We start from the raw sequence: 23,922 nt of genomic DNA, 5'->3' as shown, positions 1-23,922 counted from the left end.
GGGGCCTTGCTCACCGGTATCCCCCCCCCCAAACTCCGCCCATGGGCCCAGGTCCTCCATACATCTCACTTCTGCTCATTCTCTCTTCTCCCCTCTCTTCTCTCACTCCCATCATCATCATCATCACGATCGCCCTCTCATCCCCCCAAAGTCTTGGCCTGGTCATTTCTCCACCCCCGCCCCCCCCGCCACCATCCTTCCTGTAACGGCGCTCCTCTTCCTTTCTCCCTGCTGCTCACCTTGAGCCGTGCCCTCCTCTCCGACCGTCTGTGGGACCTCCGTCCCGGCGTCGCGTCCCTTTGCCATTCCCATCGCTTGCCCTGTGAATTGCACAGTCAGTTCTCCTATCGCGCGTAGTTTTCATGAAACGAATTGGATATAACGCGTTGAATGTATTCGGGAAGACATTTATTTTATAACGCGGATGCGAATTGGACGTAACGTGATTAAAAGTGAAGAGAACCACGTGGCGCGAGTATGAATAAGCGGTCGTACGGCTGCCTCGGCATAACGTCACACAGGGCAGTGGGATGCTGCTGGATGCTTCTAAATGCTACCCACATGACTCGCTCTTTGTTGAGCTTGAGTACGCATCTCACGCGTCATCGCGGACTGTGCTTTGCCCCCGATATTATGTAGTATTCATTATCACGCGATGTTTTTGCAGGAATGCGACTGCCACCGCGTTATAGGAGAAGGGGCTGTATCCTTGACCCCGCCCCCCTTCCCGCGGTGAGCTCCGGGTCAAACGTGCCCGAGTCTACGAGCACGCTTGAGTCATCGTGAGCCGTTGCGTTGTTGAGGAGCGGTGCGTGTTTGACCCACTCAGGGCCCCGTGTCGTGCTTGTCCGTGGATGTATGCTCAGTGAAGTACAATTTTAACTTCAGAGTGTCCCATTACTATTTTACAGCGCACCGTTGGCTCATTACCCCAGCCAATGGTGTAAACATTCCACATTCCTATGGCGAAGCTCGGTTCTGGCTGTCATCACCAGTGAAACGTCACAGTACTCGAATTGTAGATGTTGTGGGTTACTCTCCAACACACCGGTGTGCTCAAGTAGCAACTAATTGGCACGTTTTGTTTACGTGACACACCTTACAAATTGGCCGTGTCGGGTGGTGGTGGGTTTCACAACACATTTATATATTTTGCAATCTAACCCAAAAACCTTTATTATGAATAATGTTGGTCGCGAAGGCCTCCAACGTGTTCAACTGTTAATTAGTAAAACACACGCACAGGGTGGTGCACTGCTGTCAGGTTGCGAACATTTTAGCGAGCCTGGAGGGAGGATTGTAATGATGATTGTGGTGATGAATATTTTGATAACTGTGATGATCGTGATGGTGATAGTGATGATGATCGTGATGATGTTGATGATTGTGATATCATTCACTGATGGTGTTCATTCCTAACCGTGTTGATGATTGCGTTGGTTTATGATGTCAATTGTTGATGATGTCGATTGCTTTACATGATCATGCATGACGGTGATGATGTTCAATGATGATGATCATGCTCTCGATAACAACTGATCACCGTAATTATGTTGTTTCATTATGATAATGGAGTTTCGATTTAAAGCTTTCGTGACTGCAGGGATTCATCTTCTTGGTTCTTTCGGTAAAGTCACGTAGAAGGGAAGTAACAAAACAACAAAAATAAAACATAATAAAATAATTCTCACGACGTTTCGGCCACAACGCAAGCAGCCGTCCTCAGGTGAAAACCAGGTCCGTCGAGGCGACAGAGTCTGAATGAAGCAGCACACGAGCTTGGAGCATATATATAAGCTGGGCGCATTGACAAAAGAATTTGCATATCAAGAGGAATTTAGCATATTCATGGAAAATGCAGGAATGTGATTAGTACTGCATATGCATGTGCATTATGCAGGATTAACAGCATCAAAGGGAGCTACAGTTGCTGCTGCTGCTGCAGTTGCTGCTGCTGCTGCAGTTGCTGCTACTGCTGCAGTTGCTGCTGCTGTAGTTGCTGCTGCTGCTGCAGTTGCTGCTGCTGCTGCAGTTGCTGCCTTATCCATTTTTAATATAACACTATGTATTATTCTACCCACCTTAATGTGTATCACACTGCTATATATTTACTATACAATTACGACACCATACATTACTCTGCACACTGCACCATGCCAGTGAGTGGAACGCGGTCTGAAAGTCACCGTAAACGTTAGCTTAGCTCTTATCTCAGAGAAAATCAGACTTACGCGCACCGAACTAGATCAGTTAGACAAGACACTCTACAAATCACACTTATCTTTGAGTGCAACAATGTCCACATCGGATTGGGAACATGTGGAAAAAATGACTGCCTCTTCTGCTGCCGCTATGTCGACTAAATGTAAGGAAAACTTGATTTCCAAATTCAACCGCCTCTCAAACAAGAAACCGGACCCACACATTAAAAAGCTAGATGTTAACAAAGTCGTAATTAATCGCAGTAACAGTTCTATTTCTGAAGGTCTGAAATCCGTTTTAGCTAAAGGACTAAACTTTGCAGTCACACCTAGACACATACCAGTTAATGATATAATTGCTCGAGTAGATGTAGCTCTCAAGGGCTTGAGTCACATCGCTGCAGACGTAGCAAGATCTGAAATCTCTGCAACCCTCAAAAACGCTAAGATGCCAGCTAGCAACATCAGCAAAGATGAGCGTTTTGAATTAGCTCAATTAAAAAAGAGGGATGACATTGTCATCCTCTCAGCTGACAAAGGCAATGCCACTGTCATCATGGACAAAATAGAATACAACAACAAAATTCAAGAACTACTCAACGATGGCAGCTATACAAAAATAAAAAGAGACCCCACCAACAGCCTCGTCACTAAAACCAACAAAATCATTTCTGATTCAACCGCATTAATTGATCAGACCAAACAGTTCTCGTTGAAACCTTCTGCAGCCAGGCCACCAAGATTATACGGCTTGCCAAAGATACATAAAGAAGATACACCTCTTCGTCCCATTGTCTCAACTATCAACTCCCCCACCTATAAATTGGCTCGTTTTTTGTCTGAAATCCTACGGCCTTTCACTGGAAAAACCACCTCTGCGGTACTATACTCTACTGACCTGGTATCGACAATCAAGGGGATTGCCCTGTCCCCAGACGACCTGCTTGTCAGTTTTGATGTGGTTTCCTTATTCACCAAGGTTCCTGTACCTGACACCATCGCAATCATTGAAGACTTGGTTCATCAAGGACTGAATGCTGGGGTACCCCCCTGGTGAGACACTGCTTAACCAATACATACTTCACCTGGAATGGAACTTTCTACAAGCAAACTGAGGGCACCCCAATGGGCTCCCCCCTATCTCCGGTTGTAGCCAACATCTTCATGGAGAAATTTGAGACGGACGCCATCCAGACTGCCACTCTACGCCCGACCTTATGGAAGAGGTACGTAGATGACACTTTTGTCATCTGGCCACATGGCCGGCCTGCTCTAGACCAATTTCTCGACCACATCAATTCCATACACCCAGCCATCAGATTCACCATGGAAGTCGAAAAAGATGGCAAGCTACCCTTTTTGGATGTCCTAATCAAAAGGAGACCTGATGGTTCAATGAGCCACTCTGTCTACAGGAAAGCCACCCATACGGATGCTTACCTAAAACCGGATTCCCACCACCATCCATCCCAGAAGAATTCCCTCATCAAGACTCTATATCATAGAGCCCAATGCATCTCCGACCAGGAACACATTTCCAGTGAACTCAAACACGTACGCCAAGCTCTTAAGGCTAATGGTTACTCCGACTACACAATCCGCAAAGCCATCACTCCAACCATCAAGAAGGATCCTGTTGAGGAGCCTTTCAAGACCATCACCTTACCCTACATTGCTGGGGTCACAAAAAAGATCTCCAAAATCCTGATTAAACACAAGATCCAGGTCCGATTCAACACAGTACATAAAATCCGTGATCTGGTACCGTCTGTAAAAGATGTGGTTCCAGACATACAGTACCCTGGCGTCTACAAACTAAGTTGCCTCTGTGGTAGCAGTTACATTGGGGAAACCAAACGACATGTCTCGGACCGCATCCGTGAACATAAAGCAGACCTGAAACACGGTAGGACAAACACCTCAGCCGTGGCAGATCACTGTTACAACTCAGTGGGCTCACATGACATTGACTTCTCCAAGACAGAGGTTCTCTGCAAGCCATCTGGCTATCATGAGAGATTCGTTCATGAGGCGATCCACATATACAAACACAGAGACAATTTTAACCGAGAAGATGGATTCTGGCTTAGCAATCATTGGAAGGACGTAATAAACCATTTCGGATCTTAACTGATTGTGTTCACGTTTACGGTGACTTTCAGACCGCGTTCCACTCACTGGCATGGTGCAGTGTGCAGAGTAATGTATGGTGTCGTAATTGTATAGTAAATATATAGCAGTGTGATACACATTAAGGTGGGTAGAATAATACATAGTGTTATATTAAAAATGGATAAGGCAGCAACTGCAGCAGCAGCAGCAACTGCAGCAGCAGCAACTACAGCAGCAGTAGCAGCAACTGCAGCAGCAGCAGCAACTGCAGCAGCAGCAACTGCAGCAGCAGCAGCAACTGCAGCAGCAGCAACTGCAGCAGCAGCAGCAACTGTAGCTCCCTTTGATGCTGTTAATCCTGCATAATGCACATGCATATGCAGTACTAATCACATTCCTGCATTTGCCATGAATATGCTAAATTCCTCTTGATATGCAAATTCCTTTGTCAATGCGCCCAGCTTATATATATGCTCCAAGCTCGTGTGCTGCTTCATTCAGACTCTGTCGCCTCGACGGACCTGGTTTTCACCTGAGGACGGCTGCTTGCGTTGTGGCCGAAACGTCGTGAGAATTATTTTATTATGTTTTATTTTTGTTGTTTTGTTACTTCCCTTCTACGTGACTTTACCGAAAGAACCAAGAAGATAATGGAGTTGTTTTCTGTAACATGCTCATAAGTAACTCACATGTAACATGTACACAAGAAACATTAAGCACACACGTGTAACGCACATAATACATACACACAACATCCGTAACACAGAAAGACAAAGATCCCCCCGATAGCCTTAACAGACTGTTGGCACAAGTGCTGTTAGCGATCACCTATGAAAGCCGGAATGGTACACGGGGTAGTGGGTGGCCAACATCAAGCCCGAGGGCCTTTGTCTCCCCAGTGGCGATGTTTACACACCACACCAGGTACTCTGTAGAGGCTTGATCGACATAGGAGAAGCCCAGGACCGGTTCAGATAATCGTTGCTGGTGGTGGCCGTGAGCGGGAATCGAACTCCCAGCACACGAACCGCTGTGCCACAGCATCCCACAAAACACATATGTAACACACACAACACACACGTGTAACACACACAACACACATATAACACACACGTGTAACACACATATAACACACACGTGTAACACACACGTCTAACATACATAACACATACACAACATACATGTAACATACGCAACACACACGCAACACACGCGCGCGTGTACCTTTAGCACACAGCGTACGATGGCATTTCGCACCATCACGTAAGAGTTTATATTGTTTAATGAATGCATATTTAAAATTAAATATATGGTGTGATTACGTATATATATGTGAGATGCATATCAAAGGTATATCAACATTGTCTATTTTGAGCAGCACCGCCGCTGTCGTTCGCCGCATTAAACGAGACCGACGCTGTGTGAACCCGGTGACCGGTGAATCCGCACGAGTGTCAAATTCCTTGCTGCACTGCAGCGACACTGCCAGCTGCCATCATCTGCCATCAGCTGCCAGTCCGTGCATGAGGGTTCCATTCGTTCGTTCGTCACGCGTAGTCAGCGAGGGCGCGTTCACGCCCAAATGCGTGACCTCTTGCGACGGTGTTCGCATTAAAACTGCTCTTTGGCTGCCCCCCACACATCGGCGTCTCGAGTGATTTTGTTCGACCCGCGGATCAAGGTGGGGGGGGGGGGGCGGGGGACCACAGGAGGGGGGTGGTTCGCATTCCTCACTTCGAAAGTCGACCGACAACTGAAGTGAGTGCAATTTGACTGCAGTAGTTTTGCGCATCAAAGACGGCGGCGACGTGGGTTCAGAAAGTGACACCGCTGTCGCCTCCATCGAGCTACCCAGCACTCGATCGTTCGGAGAACCGGCTTGTGGAGGTACAAGAGGATAGTCCCTGTCGAGCACAGCGGGGTTGACTCAGCCCTTCGATAAAGTGAGCACCCACGTTGTGGCGAGATGTTAACTGCATCTTCTGGTATATAGGAGGTGGTGGGTTCGATTCCGACCCTAACACCTGTATATTTGGAGTTTGCTTGTTTATTCTCCCCGTGGCCGTGTGGATGTTTTTCCGGCTTTTCCCTCCACATTTAGAAACATGCGTTTCGAGTATTTGACTGCAATAAAAACGTTTTATTAATACAATGTCCACATGATAAGCCACTTCGTTGAGCTATCATTTGTGGCCAGGTCGCTTCTGAAAAAGAGCTACATAGCTCAGTGGGCCTTAGCTGGTAAGATAAAAAATTTCGTATTACTGAATCTCTTCATACGTCGATTTACAAAACTGATCAGAAGACAATTTGTTAAGTACAGTAATTCTAATCAGACCCTATGGTGTTAAACAAATTCAGTCTCCAACTCTTATCATTCACTCTGTCTCTGTGTCCTCTCAATTTATAGGGTGTGAAGGTTTATTGGCCGAAACGTCGCATATATATTAATTTTCTTTTAAGGCCACACGCGCAGTGTGTTATCCATAATAGAGGGGGGGGGGGTGGGGTTTGGGGTTAGATCGCGTAAATCTAAGTGTGTCGTTAGATCCGCCACCACCACATACAGCCAATGAGACCAACACAGGAGGATGTCTTCACAGTTCTGGCTGTCGCCTGATGATACGAGTCGTATTGCCAGCGAAACGTCGGACTCGAATTGTAAATGTCTGTGGGTTTACTCTCCAACACACCGGTGTGCTCAAGTAGATTCGTTTACGTGACAAACCTTACTTATTGGCTGAGTCGGGTGATGGCGGGCTTAACGGCACATTTATATATTTATACGCGATCTCACCCAAAAAAAACATCTATTATGGAGAATATTGGTCGCGACAACCTACTACAACGTGTTATACACAGTGTGTTATTGACGAACGTGTTGAAGTTTCAATTTGTAACTGTGCTTATGCACCACTGACAACGCAGTAGCATCACCAAACGACGTTTGCTATGGATGGACTCGCCCCTGGCATAGGAATGTGGCTGCCTGTAATCCAGCACCGGAGGCAGCAGCGAGAGTTGGTGGATCACCGCACGAACGCTGTGAAACTCGCTGTGAACGTCGAGGAGCCGTGCCCCTGGCTCGGTACAGCAAACCGCGGGACTCTACCTGTTATGCACGTATGGGATAGCGCGTTTCTCCCTCGCACACTTGAATTTTCTCTGTGTGCACCAGTCCCCTTCCACTCATTTATTGCCCGATGACACTGAAGTACATAGAGGACTGCAGAGCTTGGGGTGGGGAACTTTTGTGCCGGCTTACCACGTGACTGCTGCTGCGCTCCCGCTACTCGTCTGTGGTTCCGCCTTCTGAGTCGTCCTCTCTCAGCTCTCTCTCTATTCGAGAGCGAGCGACCTCTGTGCGGTGTCACAAGTCGACGCTATTAGCATCGCACGGAGGAATTCAGCCAAATGTTTATCGTTGGGATTGATGGGAATGCATGTTGGGCACTGCTCATGGGATAGACGCCCCGTATAGCACGTGAAGCAACGTTCAGAACATCGCGGGGCACGCTGCATTGCTCAACCTCACGAGTTATGACCGGTAGGTGGGACACACAAAGTGCTTTCCATAAACTAACCACAACACCCTCGCTGATCTCGTCAAGGAGCATAAAGGGATCACCCAAGCTCCGGCCATCCAGTGGACAGATCAGCTTCACTGTAGGTCCTGGTGTCAAGAACATGGGCCCGCATCTGCTGTTCCATCACTATGTAGTCCAGCAGATGTTCTTGCTTGGACTCGACATGCATCCATGATGTTTTGTGGATGTGCCAATGCCGGAACAGCGTGTTGGTAATTACAAGCCTATGGGCTGCAGAACAATCTAGCAGCCTCCTGCTATTGTTATTGAGCTGATCTGGCCCATTCCTTCCAATCACTCCAGACCAGGTGCCAGCATCATGACCAACTCGCGTATTGAAGTCACCCAACAAGATGACTATCCCTTTAGCTAGCACCTGTGACAGGAGGTCATAGAAGGCATCTGACTCATCGGCTTTTCCTGCATCCCTCCAAGGATGTTCGTCTTCGGTGGGCGGCATAAGTAAGCACGACCACCACTCCTCGCCTCTGGTTGATGGGAAGGCGACCTCAAAGTAGCCTGGGGCTTACAGCTTCCAACACCTCTCCGCCACGCTCCCATGCCCCCTTCTTTTGTTCAGAAGAAGAGCCACTCCCTGTTGTTTGGTAGTTTCCTGCCCCGAATAGAGGACTGTCCACCCCTCATGGTGGCAGGAGCCAGAGCCGGTCCACCGGACCTCCTGTATACCACAGAGATCCAGGCACTACCGGTCCAGCTCCCGACAGAGGAGTGGCAGCCTCTCCTCCGCAGTGAGCGTTTGAACATTCTACGTGGCCACCAACAGTGTTTTTTTGTTGTTTTTGGAGGAGCCCCAAGGGTAAGGATTCAGTCTCTTGGCTCCGCCAAATGGGGTTTGGCCAGGAGACGTCATAGACACCTGTCCCCCGGGGGCCTACGGCACAAGCTTAGTTACATGTTTTAAATCGTGGATTGGTGGTAATAAATTGAAGGTGAAGGGGTTACTAGCCCCTCGCACCCGTCTAAAGCCCCCATTTGGCCGATATGGTGGTTACAAACGCCATAAGGGGAAGGGCCAATCTAAGTTGGCCCTCCCCCAATGTCACTGCCCACCACAGCGTTGCCATCCGGCACCTAAGAGGAGGTAGGGGTTGTTTTTTCACCACACTGCAGGTCACAACAACAACCGCCATTCGCTACTAAGTGGTGGTGACATCACCACGACGCTTGTGCCAGGCCAAGTGCACCTTGAGGCCACGTGAAGTGTCAAACGCCCACTGGCAGGAGGTCACGGGGCAGACCCAGCAGGTGCCACGGGTCGACTGACCGAGATGACCGAGATGACTGGCTGATGCAGCACCTGTGGCCCCTACTGTACCAACTTGCTGTGCTTTAGCCACCCGGCGCTCAGCTCGTTGTTGTGAGCGTCGCTCCTCCGCCCTCCGTTGATGTTGGAGGGCGACTGCCTCCAACTGCCCAGTAGCGTCCTTCACAAGCCTCCTCCACAGAGGCCGATCGTGACACCGCTGGTACCAATCATCGGCAAGTCCACTCAGCTCCACGTCCTCTTGTACCACATCACTCCATCTCTTCTCTAGCCCGTGCCGCGCCCGTTTAGCCCCCTCGATCCGGCCGAACAAAAGCTGTTTAGGCATGCGGTGGCTGGGCATGCAGCCTACATGACCCAGCCAACGCAGCCTTGCCTGCCGGAGGAGCTCACCGATGGGACTTTGCCCAGATCTTTCAAGGATTTGTGAGCTCCTCACACAATCCAGCCTGGTTAAACCCAAGATGGATCGTAGGCAAGCCAGCCTAAATGTTTCCAACCGGCGAAGATGCTCCATTAGGGGGGTCCACGTTTCGCAAGTGTAGAGAAGGGAGGGAATGACCGTGGCCGAGAAGACCTGAAGCTTCGTGCGGAGCGACAAACCAGGTAGCTTCCACACATCATTATGCACCCGATGAAAAGATATTGCCGCTCGACTGATTCGGAGTGAGACCTCTGCTGATAAACTGGAGCCGGTCAAAAGCACACTGCCCAGGTATGGGAAACTCTCCACTCTCTCCACAACTGCCCCATCACCGATTGGGAGTTGTGGGGTTGGAGTGTCCAATGGTACAAAATACCCAGGCAGGTGCTTAGTTTTGGTGGGGCTGATGGTAAGGCCCCACCTCTTAGTGACATGCTCCAGTCTCAGCAGCAGCGTCTCCAACTCCTCTTCTGAATGAGCAGCTATTACCAAATCATCGGCATACATAACGTGGTTGACCAATAGTGAGCCATCCCTTGATCGCACCCGGGCGTCGATCAGCCTCCCATTATATCTGTACCAGATGGAAATTCCTCCAGTACAGCTATTGAAGGCTTCACGAACTACGCAGTCGAAATAAATGTTAAATAATGTAGGAGCCAGAGGACATCCCTGTCGCACCCCAATGTGTACAGGGAAAGGCTCCGACTCCCGGCTACGTAGTTTTACCCGGGCCCGCTCACCATCATGAAGGTCCTTAATGATCGTGAGCAGAGGGGCAGGGACTCCGAAAGCACGAAGAACAACCCAGAGCCCAGGCCTACTGATGGTATCATAGGCCTCGACCAGGTCAATAAAGCAGAGATATAGGTCTTGTTGGAATTCCCTACACCTCTGCTGTAGCAGACGGACAGAAAATATGGCATCTGTGCAGGACCGCCCTTTCCTGAAACCGCATTGGGGTTCCACAAGCCTCTCCTCAGCGTGCCTAGCAAGGCGATGTTGAATAATCCTTGCCAGGACCTTTCCCGGCACACTGAGGAGTGAGATGCCCCTGTAGTTGTTACAGTCTGTGCGGTCCCCCTTCTTAAAGAGGGGGACCACCAGGGCATCCTTCCAATCCTGCCGAACCCGTCCAGTGGTCCAGACTGTTGTTATGATGTCATATAGGGCAGTCTGTGCACAAACGCCACCCTCCCTCACCACACTGCAGGTCACAACAACACACTCACTCACCACACTCAGGTTACCTCACTTCTCTCTCTGCTTTGATCCCTCACACCGCTCCACTCTGAATGATCTCCCCTCATCGTCTCTCTTCACCGCCAAGTTCTTAATGATAACAACCGAGTTTTATTTAAGACACGCATTACACCTTAGTGTATATATATCTATTACGACTTTTATTGTGTTCTTTGTTGCTGGTCTCTTGACGTTTTGGGCCTTTGACGTTCAACAACTCTGTTTATAACAAAGTAACTGGTATATATATAAAATACCCTTTCAGGCAATAAAACAGGAGGTGTTAAGATATTCAAACACCAAATAGAAACATTTTGCAAGGCATCAAGTCTGCATTAACTACACGTACTTGTGGTCAAACAAACATGCTCTGATAATATATGGGCATTGTCTATGAAACGGATTTGCCTATACCAGAGACAGCCTTCTTTAGGGCCTAGTCTCACCACCGGTGTCAGGCCAGAGAACGCCAAAAGGCGAACAGTATAAAGACAATGCCACGATCAGAGCATTTAGAGCTCGGGGTGAGCAGCTACAAAATGGGTAATAAAACCTATTTTATATATAAATTGCCAGAAAGAGTAAAACCTATTCTTGTTTTTCATGCTTTGATACTGGAAAAAAGGTCCCATTTTTTAAGACCTGGTAATGGTGCTGCTACTGCGTTGGCAGTGATGCACAAGCACAAACAACAAACTCAACACGTCCGTCAACACAAGTAAACACTCTGTATGAGGCCTTTAAAAGGAAAAGTATATATTTTATTTTACTTCGAGTGGAAATTAAGCACCTCGCAGATCAGAGAAAAAAACCAAGCAAATATATTCGTCTCTATAACAAGTTGTGGTCTTAAAAGAGCATATATATACACATCGGCAACGTTTCAGGCAATGGCCCTACTTAATGGCACGTACATTCTTCGTGGATTTTGTTTTGCTATGAATGGTCATTGCCTGAAACATGGCCTTTTATACATTTGTAGTGACAGTATATCAGCCACTAGGGGGATAGAGCGCGCCACAGGATAAAAGGGGAGCGCGGAGATGATCGAGGGTAGACTGAGTGAGTAACGTTCGATGGGTCGGGTCACGTCGTCGGGTCGTGGCGCTGCAATAGCCTCGTGTCTAGGGGGTTACGTAGAGACAAGGACGTCTACACCAACTATAGAATTAGCTCCGAAAAGGTCCTGATTAAAGGAAGTGTTAATAAACGGATTGCCTCCAACCACGTAGTGTCTTCATTAGGAGCACTACACATTTGTATTAACATGGAATGGGTCACTAGGGCGCGTCGCGCTGGCTGCTGGCAAGAAGGGGCTCGGCTGCCATGGCAACCCTGTCGGGTCAGCAGGTGAGGAGGTAGGCGGGAGGAAGGCATGTGGGGAGAAGGTGACGGAGGGGGTACGGGAGAAAGCCCCGGAACCTTCTAGGAGGGGCAGCGTAGCCGAGGGAGAGCGAGGCTATGCTGGGGGGATAAAAGGGGGACCCGGAGAGGACTCGGAGCCGTTGTTGGAGTGGACGTCAAGTCTCGTCAAGTCTCTACCCTCGTCTCCAGCGTTGTGGGTTAGGCAGCCTGTTGCTGTCCTGACCCGGTTATAGTGTTCCCTGTGCCTGGGAAGGCCATAAATAAACAGAGTGCCTCCTACTACAGTGTCTCCCGATTGCATCAATACACATTTTTACTTTTAAGGCCACACAAACACGGCGTGATTTGTTTTTAAACGATATAGCTATTTTTTATTTTACCAGGTAAGGCCCGCTGAGCTGTACAGCTCTTCTTTTCAGGAGCGACCTGGTCATCAACGATAACTGAATGCAGTGACTTATCACGTGGAAATGTATAGCAGCCACATACTCTAAACCCACGTTTATCTAAATGTGGAGGGAAAAACCCAACGACTAGGAGTAAAATCCACGTGGCCATGAGGAGAGGTAGAGACATGCAAACTCCAAATATACAGCAGGCGTCAGGTTCCCACAACCTCCTGCATACCAGGCGAGGGAGTTAACATATCGCCACCACGACGCCAAGTTGACGAGCGTGTCGAGTTCCGTGTTGAACCTCCGTGCACTGGCACCCATTGGAATGGGGCACCGGCTGCAGGAGTCTTTGCCCGCATTCAGAAAGCCGCCGTGGGCCTCGCGCGGCGGCATCCTCCTGCTTGTGCCCACGCGCTCGGATCGACTCCTCGCGGCAACTCTCTCCACCCCGAGGCCAACTTCACGCGGCAATGTTACGATTGATAATTGAAAACAGAAAAAAATCATCTTGGGTTGTGCCACTACTATTGTCGAATCTGGTGGAATGTTTTTTTGTCGTAAAACCCTCCACCACCCGACGCAACCAAACCGATGAAATCGTCCCGCGTTGTGAGCATTTAAGGAAGGACGCGCCAAATGTTATTTTTTGGCAAATTTCTCACGGCCCAGTTTAGCAATCAGATAGAGCTGATGGTCACCCCATCAGCTGATGCTGCAGGGTTGTCACCGCCTCCTGCCAGTCTACAGCACCAACCCCCCTTCCACATCAGCTCCTTATCGTCGGTTCGAGTCGACACTGAATGAGAACAGAATAGATTCAAATAGAACTCGCATAGAGACCCAAACACTCAGTCAGGGACCCATAGACTCATACAGATGTTGTATCGTAGACGGAGGTACTCGGAGACGGAGGTTGAGTTAGGGGCTTCCGCCAGGGTTTATTAACACTTATCACTATCCCTGGTTCCCTCTTTACCCCTTCCACTATCCCCGTTCCTCCAGTGACCCCGCTTACGTTACGGGGTCTCCCTTATATACCCTCGGAGGGGTGATGTCACGTGCACTGCCCAGCGCGTGCGACCCCACGTCCCGTGAGGTCACCGCACCGGACAGCGCACACGACGCCACCACTCTCCACTACTCCTCTACATCACCCCCCCCCCGTAAAAAAAAAACAGCCGACCCGGCTGCAATCAACCTTAGGGCAGCACGGCCCTTCAAGCAGAACAGTAACAACAAAAAAACAAAACAAATAGAGCCCGAAGGCCTCATCCGCCGGATAGCGCCGAACGGGCGCCAGGGGCTAGGCCCGCTGAACGGCCATCAGGGCCGTCACCGGAGCCGCACCCCCCTCGAGCGGGTATGCGCTGCTGGCCCGCTCCCTCGTGCGGTGTCCGCCACCCGTGCAGGTGGGCCGTCAGCGGGCAACAGGCCCACCGCCGTGGCCTCCGGTGCCTGGGGGGTCTCTGTCGGCCTCACTCGGGAGGGGCCTGGGGGCACACACACAGGTCGGACGTCACCTCCGTCAACGAGACCCGGCCGGTCAGGCACGCCGGATACATCATCAGCCGGCCGCTCCGGAATTGGGGGTGGATCCCCCAGGGTAGATGGAACATAACGTTTGAGCCGGGACGGGTGCACTATCCACTGCCTGCGACCGAATCGAATCCGGACGCATTGCGGCCGGCGGACCTCCACAACCTCCACGGGTCCCTGCCAAGGGCGATGCAATTTGGCCGATGTGCCAACGGGGACCTGGGGACAATGCAGCCACGCTTTTTGACCCGCTACCCACGGGAGGCCAGCTGCCTGGTGTTTTGGCAGCCGCTCATTAGCCGCCTGCCGGCTTGCGGAATTCTCGGCAGCGGCCTGTCGCGCCTCGCGCAGCCGGTCAAGTGCGACCTTCAAAGGGGTCGGCACCGACGACCCCTTCTTGGAGGAGCCAACGTCCATCTGGACGTGCACCGGGGGCTCCGGTTCCCTACCGTACATTAAATAAAAAGGCGAAAATCCCGTGGAGGCATGAGGGGCCAACCGATACGCCGCCAAGACCCCCGGGACGAACAGGTCCCAGTCTGACTGGGACGTGTTCACCTGGTGGCACAGCATGGACGTAAGGGTGCGGTTCAAGCGCTCTACCATCCCATCTGACTGGGGGTGGTAGGGCGAGGTGCGGATTTTCTTGGTGCCAAGGAGGTCACACACCTCCTTGAGCAACCTAGACGAGAAATTCCGCCCCTGGTCAGTCAACAATTGTTCCGGCGCGCCCTTGTCAAACACGTATCCCTGGACGAAGGCCTCGGTGATAGAAGAGGCCAACTGATCGACCAAAGGCCATGCCATGGGCCAACGTGTGAGGTACTCAACGCCCACCAAGAGGTATTTGTGGCCCCGTTGGGATGCAGGGAATGGCCCCAAAATGTCGAGCGCCACGAGCTCATTAACGCGAGAAACCCGGATGGACTGCAGCGGGGCCCGGTCCTGGACAACTGGGGCCTTCCTCCGCGCGCAGTCGTGGCAACCCTTCAAAATCAGTGCTACGTCACCCTCAACACCCGGCCAGTAATAGTCCCGCTTAAGGGTCAATAAGGTCTTGTGGTAGCCAAGGTGCATAAGCTTCTCGTGAATGGCTCGGGTTAATTTACCACGCAGGCTAGTGGGCACAACCACACAATAGCGTTCCAATTGGGCATCCCAACGCATGAGTAGTCCGTCATGCACGGCGATCGCCGGGGCAGCCGACGAAGCTAAGCTCCGGGCGTTATGTCCGACACGGCGCCGTAGCTTCAGCAGAGAGGAATCCTCCATCTGCAAGCCGGACCATACCTCCCGGGGAAGTCCAAGGCCGAAATCTGCGGTCGACGCCGCACCTGGAGGGGTGTCCGCCTCGGCCGACGCGACCAACTGGGCCGCGGCGTCCCCTGGGGCCTTGCAACGGCTAGAGCCCAGGGCGCAAGCACACCCGCCGCCTGCCGGCATTCGGGATAAACCGTCCGCATTTCCATGCTGTGTCCCCTTCCTATGGATTACATCAAAAGGGTAATCCTGGAGCACTTCGAGCCAGCGAGACAGCTGACCCGAGGGCTGACTAATCTTCAGCGAATATTGCAGGGCCGCGTGGTCGGTTCGGACCGTAAACAGCCTACCGTACAAATATGGTCTATACAACTGAACAAAATAAACTATGGCCAAAAGCTCCCTCCGGGTCACACAATATCGCTGTTCCGTCGAGGACAGAACGCGACTGCCATAGGCTACCACCCTCTCAACCCCGTCGACCACCTGGGCCAGGACAGCCCCAATTCCCGTGTCGCTGGCATCGGTATCGAGCAGGAAGGGTTTCGTAAAATCCGGGTACCCCAAGGGCGGCGCATCCGCCAAGGCCGTGCGAAGCGCCGCAAAAGCCGCCTCCTCCTCCGCGCCCCAGTGAAACCTTTGTCCTTTGGCGGAAAGGGCGTGCAGTGGCTTCGCAATTGTCGCAAAATCGCGGACAAACCGGCGATAGTACGATGCGAATCCAACGAAGCTACGCACCTCCGCGACAGATGTGGGAGTCGGCCACGTCCAGACACAAGCCGTTTTATCCGGGTCCGTGGCGACACCTGACGTGCTAACAATGTGTCCCAAATACCTCACCGATGGTTGTAGCAAGTGGCATTTCTGGGGTTTGAATTTCAAGCCAGCAGCACGCACTTTGACGAACACCGCCTCAAGGCGTTGCAAGTGCTCGCCAAACGTACGGCCAAAGACAATAACGTCATCCAAGTAGATTAGACAAGACTCCCACTGCAGCCCCACCAAGACCATCTCCATGAGACGCTGGAAGGTGGCCGGGGCCGAATGGAGACCCATAGGAAGCCGATTGAACTCGAACAACCCCTGGGGCGTGCGGAACGCTGTTTTGGGTCTAGAGGCCTCATCCAGTGGCAATTGCCAGAAGCCGGAGAGCAAATCTAAAGTCGAAAAGAACCGCGCGCCCGAGAGGGCGTCCAAGGAATCATCCATGCGAGGCAATGGATATGCATCAGCCACCGAGATCTTGTTCAATCTACGAAAATCGACGCAGAACCGGAGACTCCCGTCCCGTTTCTTGACTAGCACAATGGGGGCACCCCAAGGGCTAGTAGATGGGGAGATGATGTCCGCCGCCAACATTTCCTCGACAGCCGAGCGGACATGATCTTTTTCCGCTGGGCTAAAGCGGTGGGAATTAAGTCGAATGGGGGCCGCGTCGCCCGTGTCTATGTGGTGGTCCAAAAGAGTAGTGCGACCCAGATCAAACTTACTTTGGCTGAACACATCGGTGAACCGTTCGATGAGGTCGCGGAGTTGCCGACGTTCCCCGAAGGACAACGAGGCATTCTCGTCGCACAACGTGGCGATCCATGATGCGTCGGGGTCCCCCGTGCGCATCACGCCCGCCACGACCCCTCCATCCGGGGCAGCGCTCTCGGGTGGAGGAGCCGGGGTTGCGTGTGCCAGGACGGCGCCGGCCGGGACTATGACCGGCAAGGGTCCCGAATTGAGGACCTGCAAAAAAAGGTCCTGGCCCCCCGACACGGCTGTCAAGGCGCCCACCAACCCCTTCGTCCTTGAAAAGTAGCTTGACGGGGACAGGAGGATACCCGTCTCCGTGGAGCCCATTTCGAGCGGTTTGCGCAACCTAAGGGGTATCAGGATTTGTGACGCCGGTGGTACGGTCACCGGCACTTTATTCAAGGCCCGTACACCGGCGACCAAGGGAGACAGGACGGTAGGTGATTGTAGGAATTGCAGCCGCCTCCCTGACGGCATTTCCACACAACCCTGGTCAACGAGAATTCGGATGGGCATCCTAGACAAAAAGTCGGTCCCCAAGAGGCATGGCACTGCCAAGGTCCTGGAGACCAAAATCGGCCCGGCCAACTCAATCTCGTCAACCCGAACCGACGCTACAACGTGGCCCAGGATGCCCAAACTGCCGCCGTTCGCGGCGACACAAGCCCCGCGAACCGGCCTTAATGGACCCACGCTGCGGGGTAGCAGCCCAAAAATGGCCTCAGAAATAATGGTGGCCGACGCCCCCGTATCCACCAGGAGGCGAACGTGCACCCCTTGCACATATCCTGCCACCGCTGAGGAGCCGGCAGCTGCCGCCACCATCCTATGCGCAAGCGCATCCCAGTGGCGGGTCTGTCTGGGCCATTGAGGGGGTGATGACGATGGTGCACCCGACCCTTCGAGGACAACCCCATGACGATGGGCCCTAGCCCCGCTAGATGCATGAGGTGAAGGGAGCGGCCGCGCAGATAATGCGTCGCGACTCGCCTGGGGCCCCGAACCCGATGCCAAGGAGGGTCTGGGAGAAGGTGGAGTCCCTTTTCCAAAGGCCCCCGGGGCATTCCGGCAGCCCCGCTCAATGTGGCCCCGCTGACCACAGCGGAAGCAGGCCACCGTGTCCGCCTCCTGTGGACGGGAAGGTCCCGGCCGCCCCCGCTGCTCCGGACGGCGACCACCCGTCCCCCTTCCTCGACGATCGGGCATCGCCAGGGCCGCGAGGGTGTCCCCCCCGTCCGGCGCCAGGATCCCCGCACACGCCGCCATCTGAGGCCGTTGGCGGAGGGAGAGGTGCGCCTGAATGTTTTCTGCGACCGCCAAGGATGTGATCTGCCGATCATTGTTGATCGACAGAGCAATTCCTAGCTCCCTTGCCAGGTCAAGCAGCTTCCCCAAGGCCATAGAATCAAGTGCCCTGCCGTACAGGTCAGGGTATGCAGCCTGCGCCAGGGCCAGGAGCGAGCAGCGGAAGGCCAGCGGCAGTTCCCCCTCCTCCCGCCGCCGCAATGAAAACTTTAGCTGCGCGGTGGACGGCGGCTCAAAAACGTTGGCCATTTGGATATAGGCCGCCGGGAGTGTAGCCCGATTGGCCGGATGGATGTACTTGAAGGCCTGCAGAGCCCTTTCGTCCAAGCAGGTCGGAAGCGCCGGCAAGGCCTCCTCCATGGACCAGCCGACCGACATGTATGCCGCGTCGAACCGGTCCTGGAAGGCCGACCAGTCGCCCCCTTGCGCGACAAACGGCGCAACGTCGGGTAACCTGCGCTGCCATTGGCCGCGCGGCGCCGCGAGGTGTGGAAGCCAAGCGGCACCTGCGGGCCACCCAGCGGACGCGACGTGTTGCGGCGGTGGCAGCATTGCGGCTCCCGCGGGCCACGCCGAAGACGCGGAAAGGTGCGGTGGTGCTGCGGCCCCCATGGGCCACGCCGTAGGCGCAGCGAATTGTGGCTGAGTTGCGGCCCCCATGGGCCACGCCGTAGGCGCAGCGAATTGTGGCTGAGTTGCGGCCCCCATGGGCCACGCCGTAGGCGCAGCGAATTGTGGCTGAGTTGCGGCCCCCATGGGCCACGCCGTAGGCGCAGCGAATTGTGGCTGAGTTGCGGCCCCCTTGGGCCACGCCGTAGGCGCAGCGAATTGTGGCTGAGTTGCGGCCCCCATGGGCCACGCCGTAGGCGCAGCGAATTGTGGCTGAGTTGCGGCCCCCATGGGCCACGCCGTAGACGCAGCAAAGTGTGAAGGCGCCTGCGCTTTCGCGACCCACCGGTCAGCGGCGGCGTACGAAGCCACGGCGTCGTCCCGCGACGCGGCGAGGGACCACGGCGTTGCAGCCTCAACGGGCCACGCCGAAGACGCGGCGGTGTAATTCGGGCCTGCAGCGGCCCCCGCGGCCCACCCCACCGGCGCAGCGAGGTGCGGGACAGCGGCCGCAGCCGCGGCAACCTCTCGCGATGCGGCGAGGCACCACGGCGTTGCGGCCTCCCCGGGCCACGCCGAAGACGCGGCGGTAAAACACGGAGCCGCGGTGGCCCCCACGGCCCTCCCCGCCGGCGCAGCGAGGTGCGGGACAGCGGCCGCAGCCGCGGCAACCTCTCGCGACGCGGCGAGGCGCCACGGCGTTGCAGCCTCCATGGGCCACGCCGAAGACGCGGCAGAATAACACGCAGCTGCGGCGTCATCCATGAGAAGGGACGCAGGCACGGCGAGGTGCAGAGCCGCGGCATCGCCGGTGTCCGGCCCCGTGAGCGCAGCGACAGGTTGAGCCGCGGCATGCACCCGCGGCCCATTCCGGCGGCACAGCGATGTACGGGGCAGCAGCAGCCGCCGCTGCCCACCCCGGCGGCCCGGCGAGGACGGCACGCGCGTACTTACCCTGGGCCCCCCCGGCGGGCGCCGCTTGATGTAGAGCCGCGTCGTCGCCGGCGGCTGGTCTCGCAGGAGCGGCGTGCCGAGAAATCCCGGCCGCGTCGGTGGAGAGACGCGGCGTCGCGGTCGCCATGGCAGCCGTAGCAGCGGCCGCATATGGCTCCCGAGCCAACATGGCCGCCGCGGATTGCGTCGCAGCCAACATGGCGGCCATTTCCGGTGGAGCGGTCGCTGGGGCCCCCCCGGCGGGTGCAGCTTGATGTAGAGCCGCGTCGTCGCCGGCGGCTGGTCTCGCAGGAGCGGCGTGCCGAGAAATCCCGGCCGCGTCGGTGGAGAGACGCGGCGTCGCGGTCGCCATGGCAGCCGTAGCAGCGGCCGCATATGGCTCCCGAGCCAACATGGCCGCCGCGGATTGCGTCGCAGCCAACATGGCGGCCATTTCCGGTGGAGCGGTCGCTGGGAAAACTGCGGCGCTTTCAACGTTGGCAGTTGACAGTTGCTCCCGTCCCGCGTGCGGGGCGGTTGGCTGCGTCCGCGCCTCCACCTCGGCCAACCTGGCGGTCAGCTGCCCCACCGCCTGCAGGAGCTGCTGCAGCAGAGCTGCGGGGACGCTCTCCGTCTCTGGCGGCGGCGGTGAGCTGGCACTCCCCGCAGCCGACTCCTCCCGCTCCGGCCCGCTCGTCTCCACGGGAACCGTCACCGGGGTCCCGGGCTCCGGGGTCACTGCTGGAGCCTCCTCTCCGCCTTCGGCACCCTCCAAGTCATGTGCCGGTGGGTTCCTACGCCGTGCGCCCGCTTTATACATGTTGGCGACGGTGTAAACTTCTGACACCAGTTGTTGTATCGTAGACGGAGGTACTCGGAGACGGAGGTTGAGTTAGGGGCTTCCGCCAGGGTTTATTAACACTTATCACTATCCCTGGTTCCCTCTTTACCCCTTCCACTATCCCCGTTCCTCCAGTGACCCCGCTTACGTTACGGGGTCTCCCTTATATACCCTCGGAGGGGTGATGTCACGTGCACTGCCCAGCGCGTGCGACCCCACGTCCCGTGAGGTCACCGCACCGGACAGCGCACACGACGCCACCACTCTCCACTACTCCTCTACACAGAGACATCTACAGACTCACAAAACAACCCATAGACTGGCACAAACTCACACCCGCACCTCCGATTAGCACGGTTGGCTACTGACATGCGAAAGAAGTCCACCATACATTGAGACCCATAGACTGTTTAAGCCCAAGCTCTAAAGATCTTTCTCTATCGCTCGGCCTCTGAGAACTCCCCCCGTCGCTTGGACCCCTCTGTAGTAAGTATGTAGGAGGCTTGACGACAGGATCGGAGGCACACTTGTTTATTACATTAACACAGTAATTACGGGTCACTTGGCTACAGGGATGCACAACAGCTAACCCCGCTAACCTATGCCAATCCCTCCACTACGGGGCTAGGGGAGGCTATCTATCCCAGCCTGGTTAAGCTGGGATCCCGGCACCCTGAGTCTCCAGACCAGCTTAGTCTGGGCTCTCGGGGCCACGCCACCGGCTTGCCCTGGTCGGCCCTTATAAGGACAGCGAGCCAGGGGAGCTCTGGGGCCTATTCTAGCAGGTCTTCCTTCTTCTCTAGGTTAAAGCTGAGCCCCGACCCCGAGCCCTCGAGCTCATCACCTTTTATAGGACTCGCCCCCGAGGGGGGGCCCGTGGGGGATGCACATGCGGACGTCGGTGCGAGCGCCACCCTTGTGTACGGCCGTAACCCCGCCCCTTGTGTTTGTTGGCCATCCGTGGCCATGCATAATTACACCTCAACATCCGTAGCCATGCGCGATTACACCTCTACATCACCCCCCCCCCCCTGTACAGCTCACAGCCGTCCCCGGCTGCAAAAAAAAATCAGAATAAAGGTGCATCCCTCACGAAAACCGTGTGTGTGTGCCTCGCGTAATTATTAACAAGAACAAAGAGAACCTTAACAAGAACAACAACAGGAAGAGAGAGAGAGAGAGAGAAAAAAATAACCCGACGCACCCCCCCCCGAATAAAACACCCCAAAACCAACATATATACACACACTCCGGACGCCACCCCTCACACTGTCCGCCAGGCCCCCCAACGGCCGACCTCACAATAGTCTGCGCGTTTTAGCGCGCGTCCTCGTGGCGGGCCCATCACAAGGGCCCGTCCCGGCACGTTCAGTGGCGATTGTTGACGGTCCGGGTGCAAGAGAGTCAGGCGTCGCTGCCGAGTGACCCCCGACCCCTCCGGGAGGGGTTGGCGGGTGTGGACCCGTCACTCCTGTTGCACCTGGGGACGGAACAGTTGATGTCAGGTTAGGCGAGCGCAGCGACGTCGGGGAGTCGGCGGAACCCTCACACGTTTGGCCATGCGTGTGTGTGTGTGAACCACGGGGCGGCGCGATGAACGGTTTCAACCTTGAGGGGTGCACATACCACCGACGCCTCCCCCATTTGACGCGAACACATTGCGGCCGCAAGACCTGTACGACCTCCACTGGCCCCCGCCACGGCCGTACCAATTTTGACGAGGTTGCCAGCGGCACCTGGGGACAGTGCAACCATGCCCTGTCCCCTGGTTTCCATTTGACCACATGCACCCGCCCCAACCGAAGCCTCTCGTTCGCCCTCTGGCGGAGTTCAGAATTTTGCACGGCCGCTTCCCGCGCCTCAGACAATTTGCTGATGTTAAATTTAACGTGTTCGGACAAGTTAGACTTCGCCTGGGGCGCCGAGAGCTTCAGCTGGGTTGACACAGGGGGGTTAGCCTCGCGCCCATACATTAAAAAGAAAGGGGGAAATCCGGTGGCCGCATGGGGAGCCATTCTGTAGGCCTGCAACACACCGGCTATACGAAGGTCCCAATCTGTCTGGGATACTGACACCTGCTGGGACAGCATAGACGTGATGGTCCGATGTAGCCGTTCCACCATCCCGTCAGTTTGTGGGTGATACGGAGAGGTCCGAATCTTCTCCGTACCCAAGAGGTCGCACACCTCACGGAGGAGTTTACCAGAAAAATTCCTACCCTGGTCCGTAAGCAGCCGTTCCGGCGCACCCTTGTCGAGGACATAGCCCTGGACAAAGGCCTCCGCGATGGCTGCTGCCGACTGGTTGGCCAGGGGCCAGGCCATAGGCCATCTCGTGAAGTACTCGACCCCCGTTAATAAATACCTATTTCCCCTGGGTGTAGCGGGAAATGGGCCGAGTATGTCTAGAGCAACGAGCTCGTTAACCCGGGAAACCTTTATGGACTGCAGCGGAGGGTTGGACCCCCTAGCAGGTGGCTTCCTCTGCGCGCATTGCGTGCACGACCCCAGGAGATCCCCCACGTCCTTTGCCATGCCCGGCCAGAAGAAATCGAGCTGGAGCGTGGCAAAGGTCTTGTGAACCCCCAAGTGCAGAAGCCGCTCATGAACAGCCCATACCACCTAACCCCTTAATGCTGCAGGCACCACGAGCCGCTGGCGGCGGGTCTTTCCATCCCAGTGCATTAAAAGACCCTGGAACAACCCCCACGAGTCAACGTTCGCCACCTCCTGACCAACCCCCCCGGCGCGGCGGCGCAGAGCGAGGAGGGAGGTGTCCTCCATTTGGAGGCGTCCCCATTCCGCGACCGACAAACCCAGCAACGAATCCCTCCCTTCTTGCTCGATAGGACCCGAAGCCGAAGGCGCATCGGCGGCGGCCACGAGGACCGAATCGGTGGTGACGTTCGGGGGCCTACAACGCCCCGAACCCAAGAGGCAAGCGCACTCCGAAGCGGGTGGCAATCGCGACAGGGCGTCAGCGTTCGTGTGGCGGACGCCCTTACGATATGTGGTGACAAAGTCATAGTCTTGGAGAATCTCCAACCATCGAGACAACTGGCCCGATGGTTGTTGAACCCGCAGGGCGTACTGTAGGGCCGCATGATCTGTACGGACGGTGAACCGCCGACCGTACAGATACGGGCGGTACTGCTGAATGAAATAAACAATTGCCAATAATTCCCGACGGGTAACGCAGTACCGCTGTTCGGCTGGAGACAGTACCCGACTACCGTAAGCCACCACATGCTCTACGCCCCCAATGAGCTGGGACAGCACGCCCCCGATGCCCGTGTTACTTGCATCT

General features: G+C 54.7%; 1 protein-coding gene across 1 annotated transcript; it reads right to left on the bottom strand.

The window, feature by feature from the left end:
- Positions 1-13,773: 13,773 nt before the first annotated feature.
- On the bottom strand, positions 13,774-20,878 carry LOC133353896 (tropomyosin-1, isoforms 33/34-like). The gene is made up of 2 exons (XM_061570389.1): positions 19,797-20,878; positions 13,774-14,101 (listed from the first exon to the last, which is right to left on the bottom strand). Exons 1-2 carry the CDS (start codon positions 20,593-20,595, stop codon positions 13,944-13,946), a joined length of 957 nt encoding a protein of 318 aa, XP_061426373.1. The 5' UTR covers positions 20,596-20,878; the 3' UTR covers positions 13,774-13,943.
- Positions 20,879-23,922: the final 3,044 nt, after the last annotated feature.

This window comes from Lethenteron reissneri, chromosome 45 (assembly GCF_015708825.2).
Source record: "Lethenteron reissneri isolate LAM-NWPU_2019-01 chromosome 45, ASM1570882v1, whole genome shotgun sequence".
In the NCBI taxonomy this organism is placed as follows: Eukaryota; Metazoa; Chordata; class Hyperoartia; order Petromyzontiformes; family Petromyzontidae; genus Lethenteron; species Lethenteron reissneri.
The sequence above is the reverse complement of the archived record's forward strand: the minus strand, read 5'-3'. Positions and strand labels throughout refer to the sequence as shown.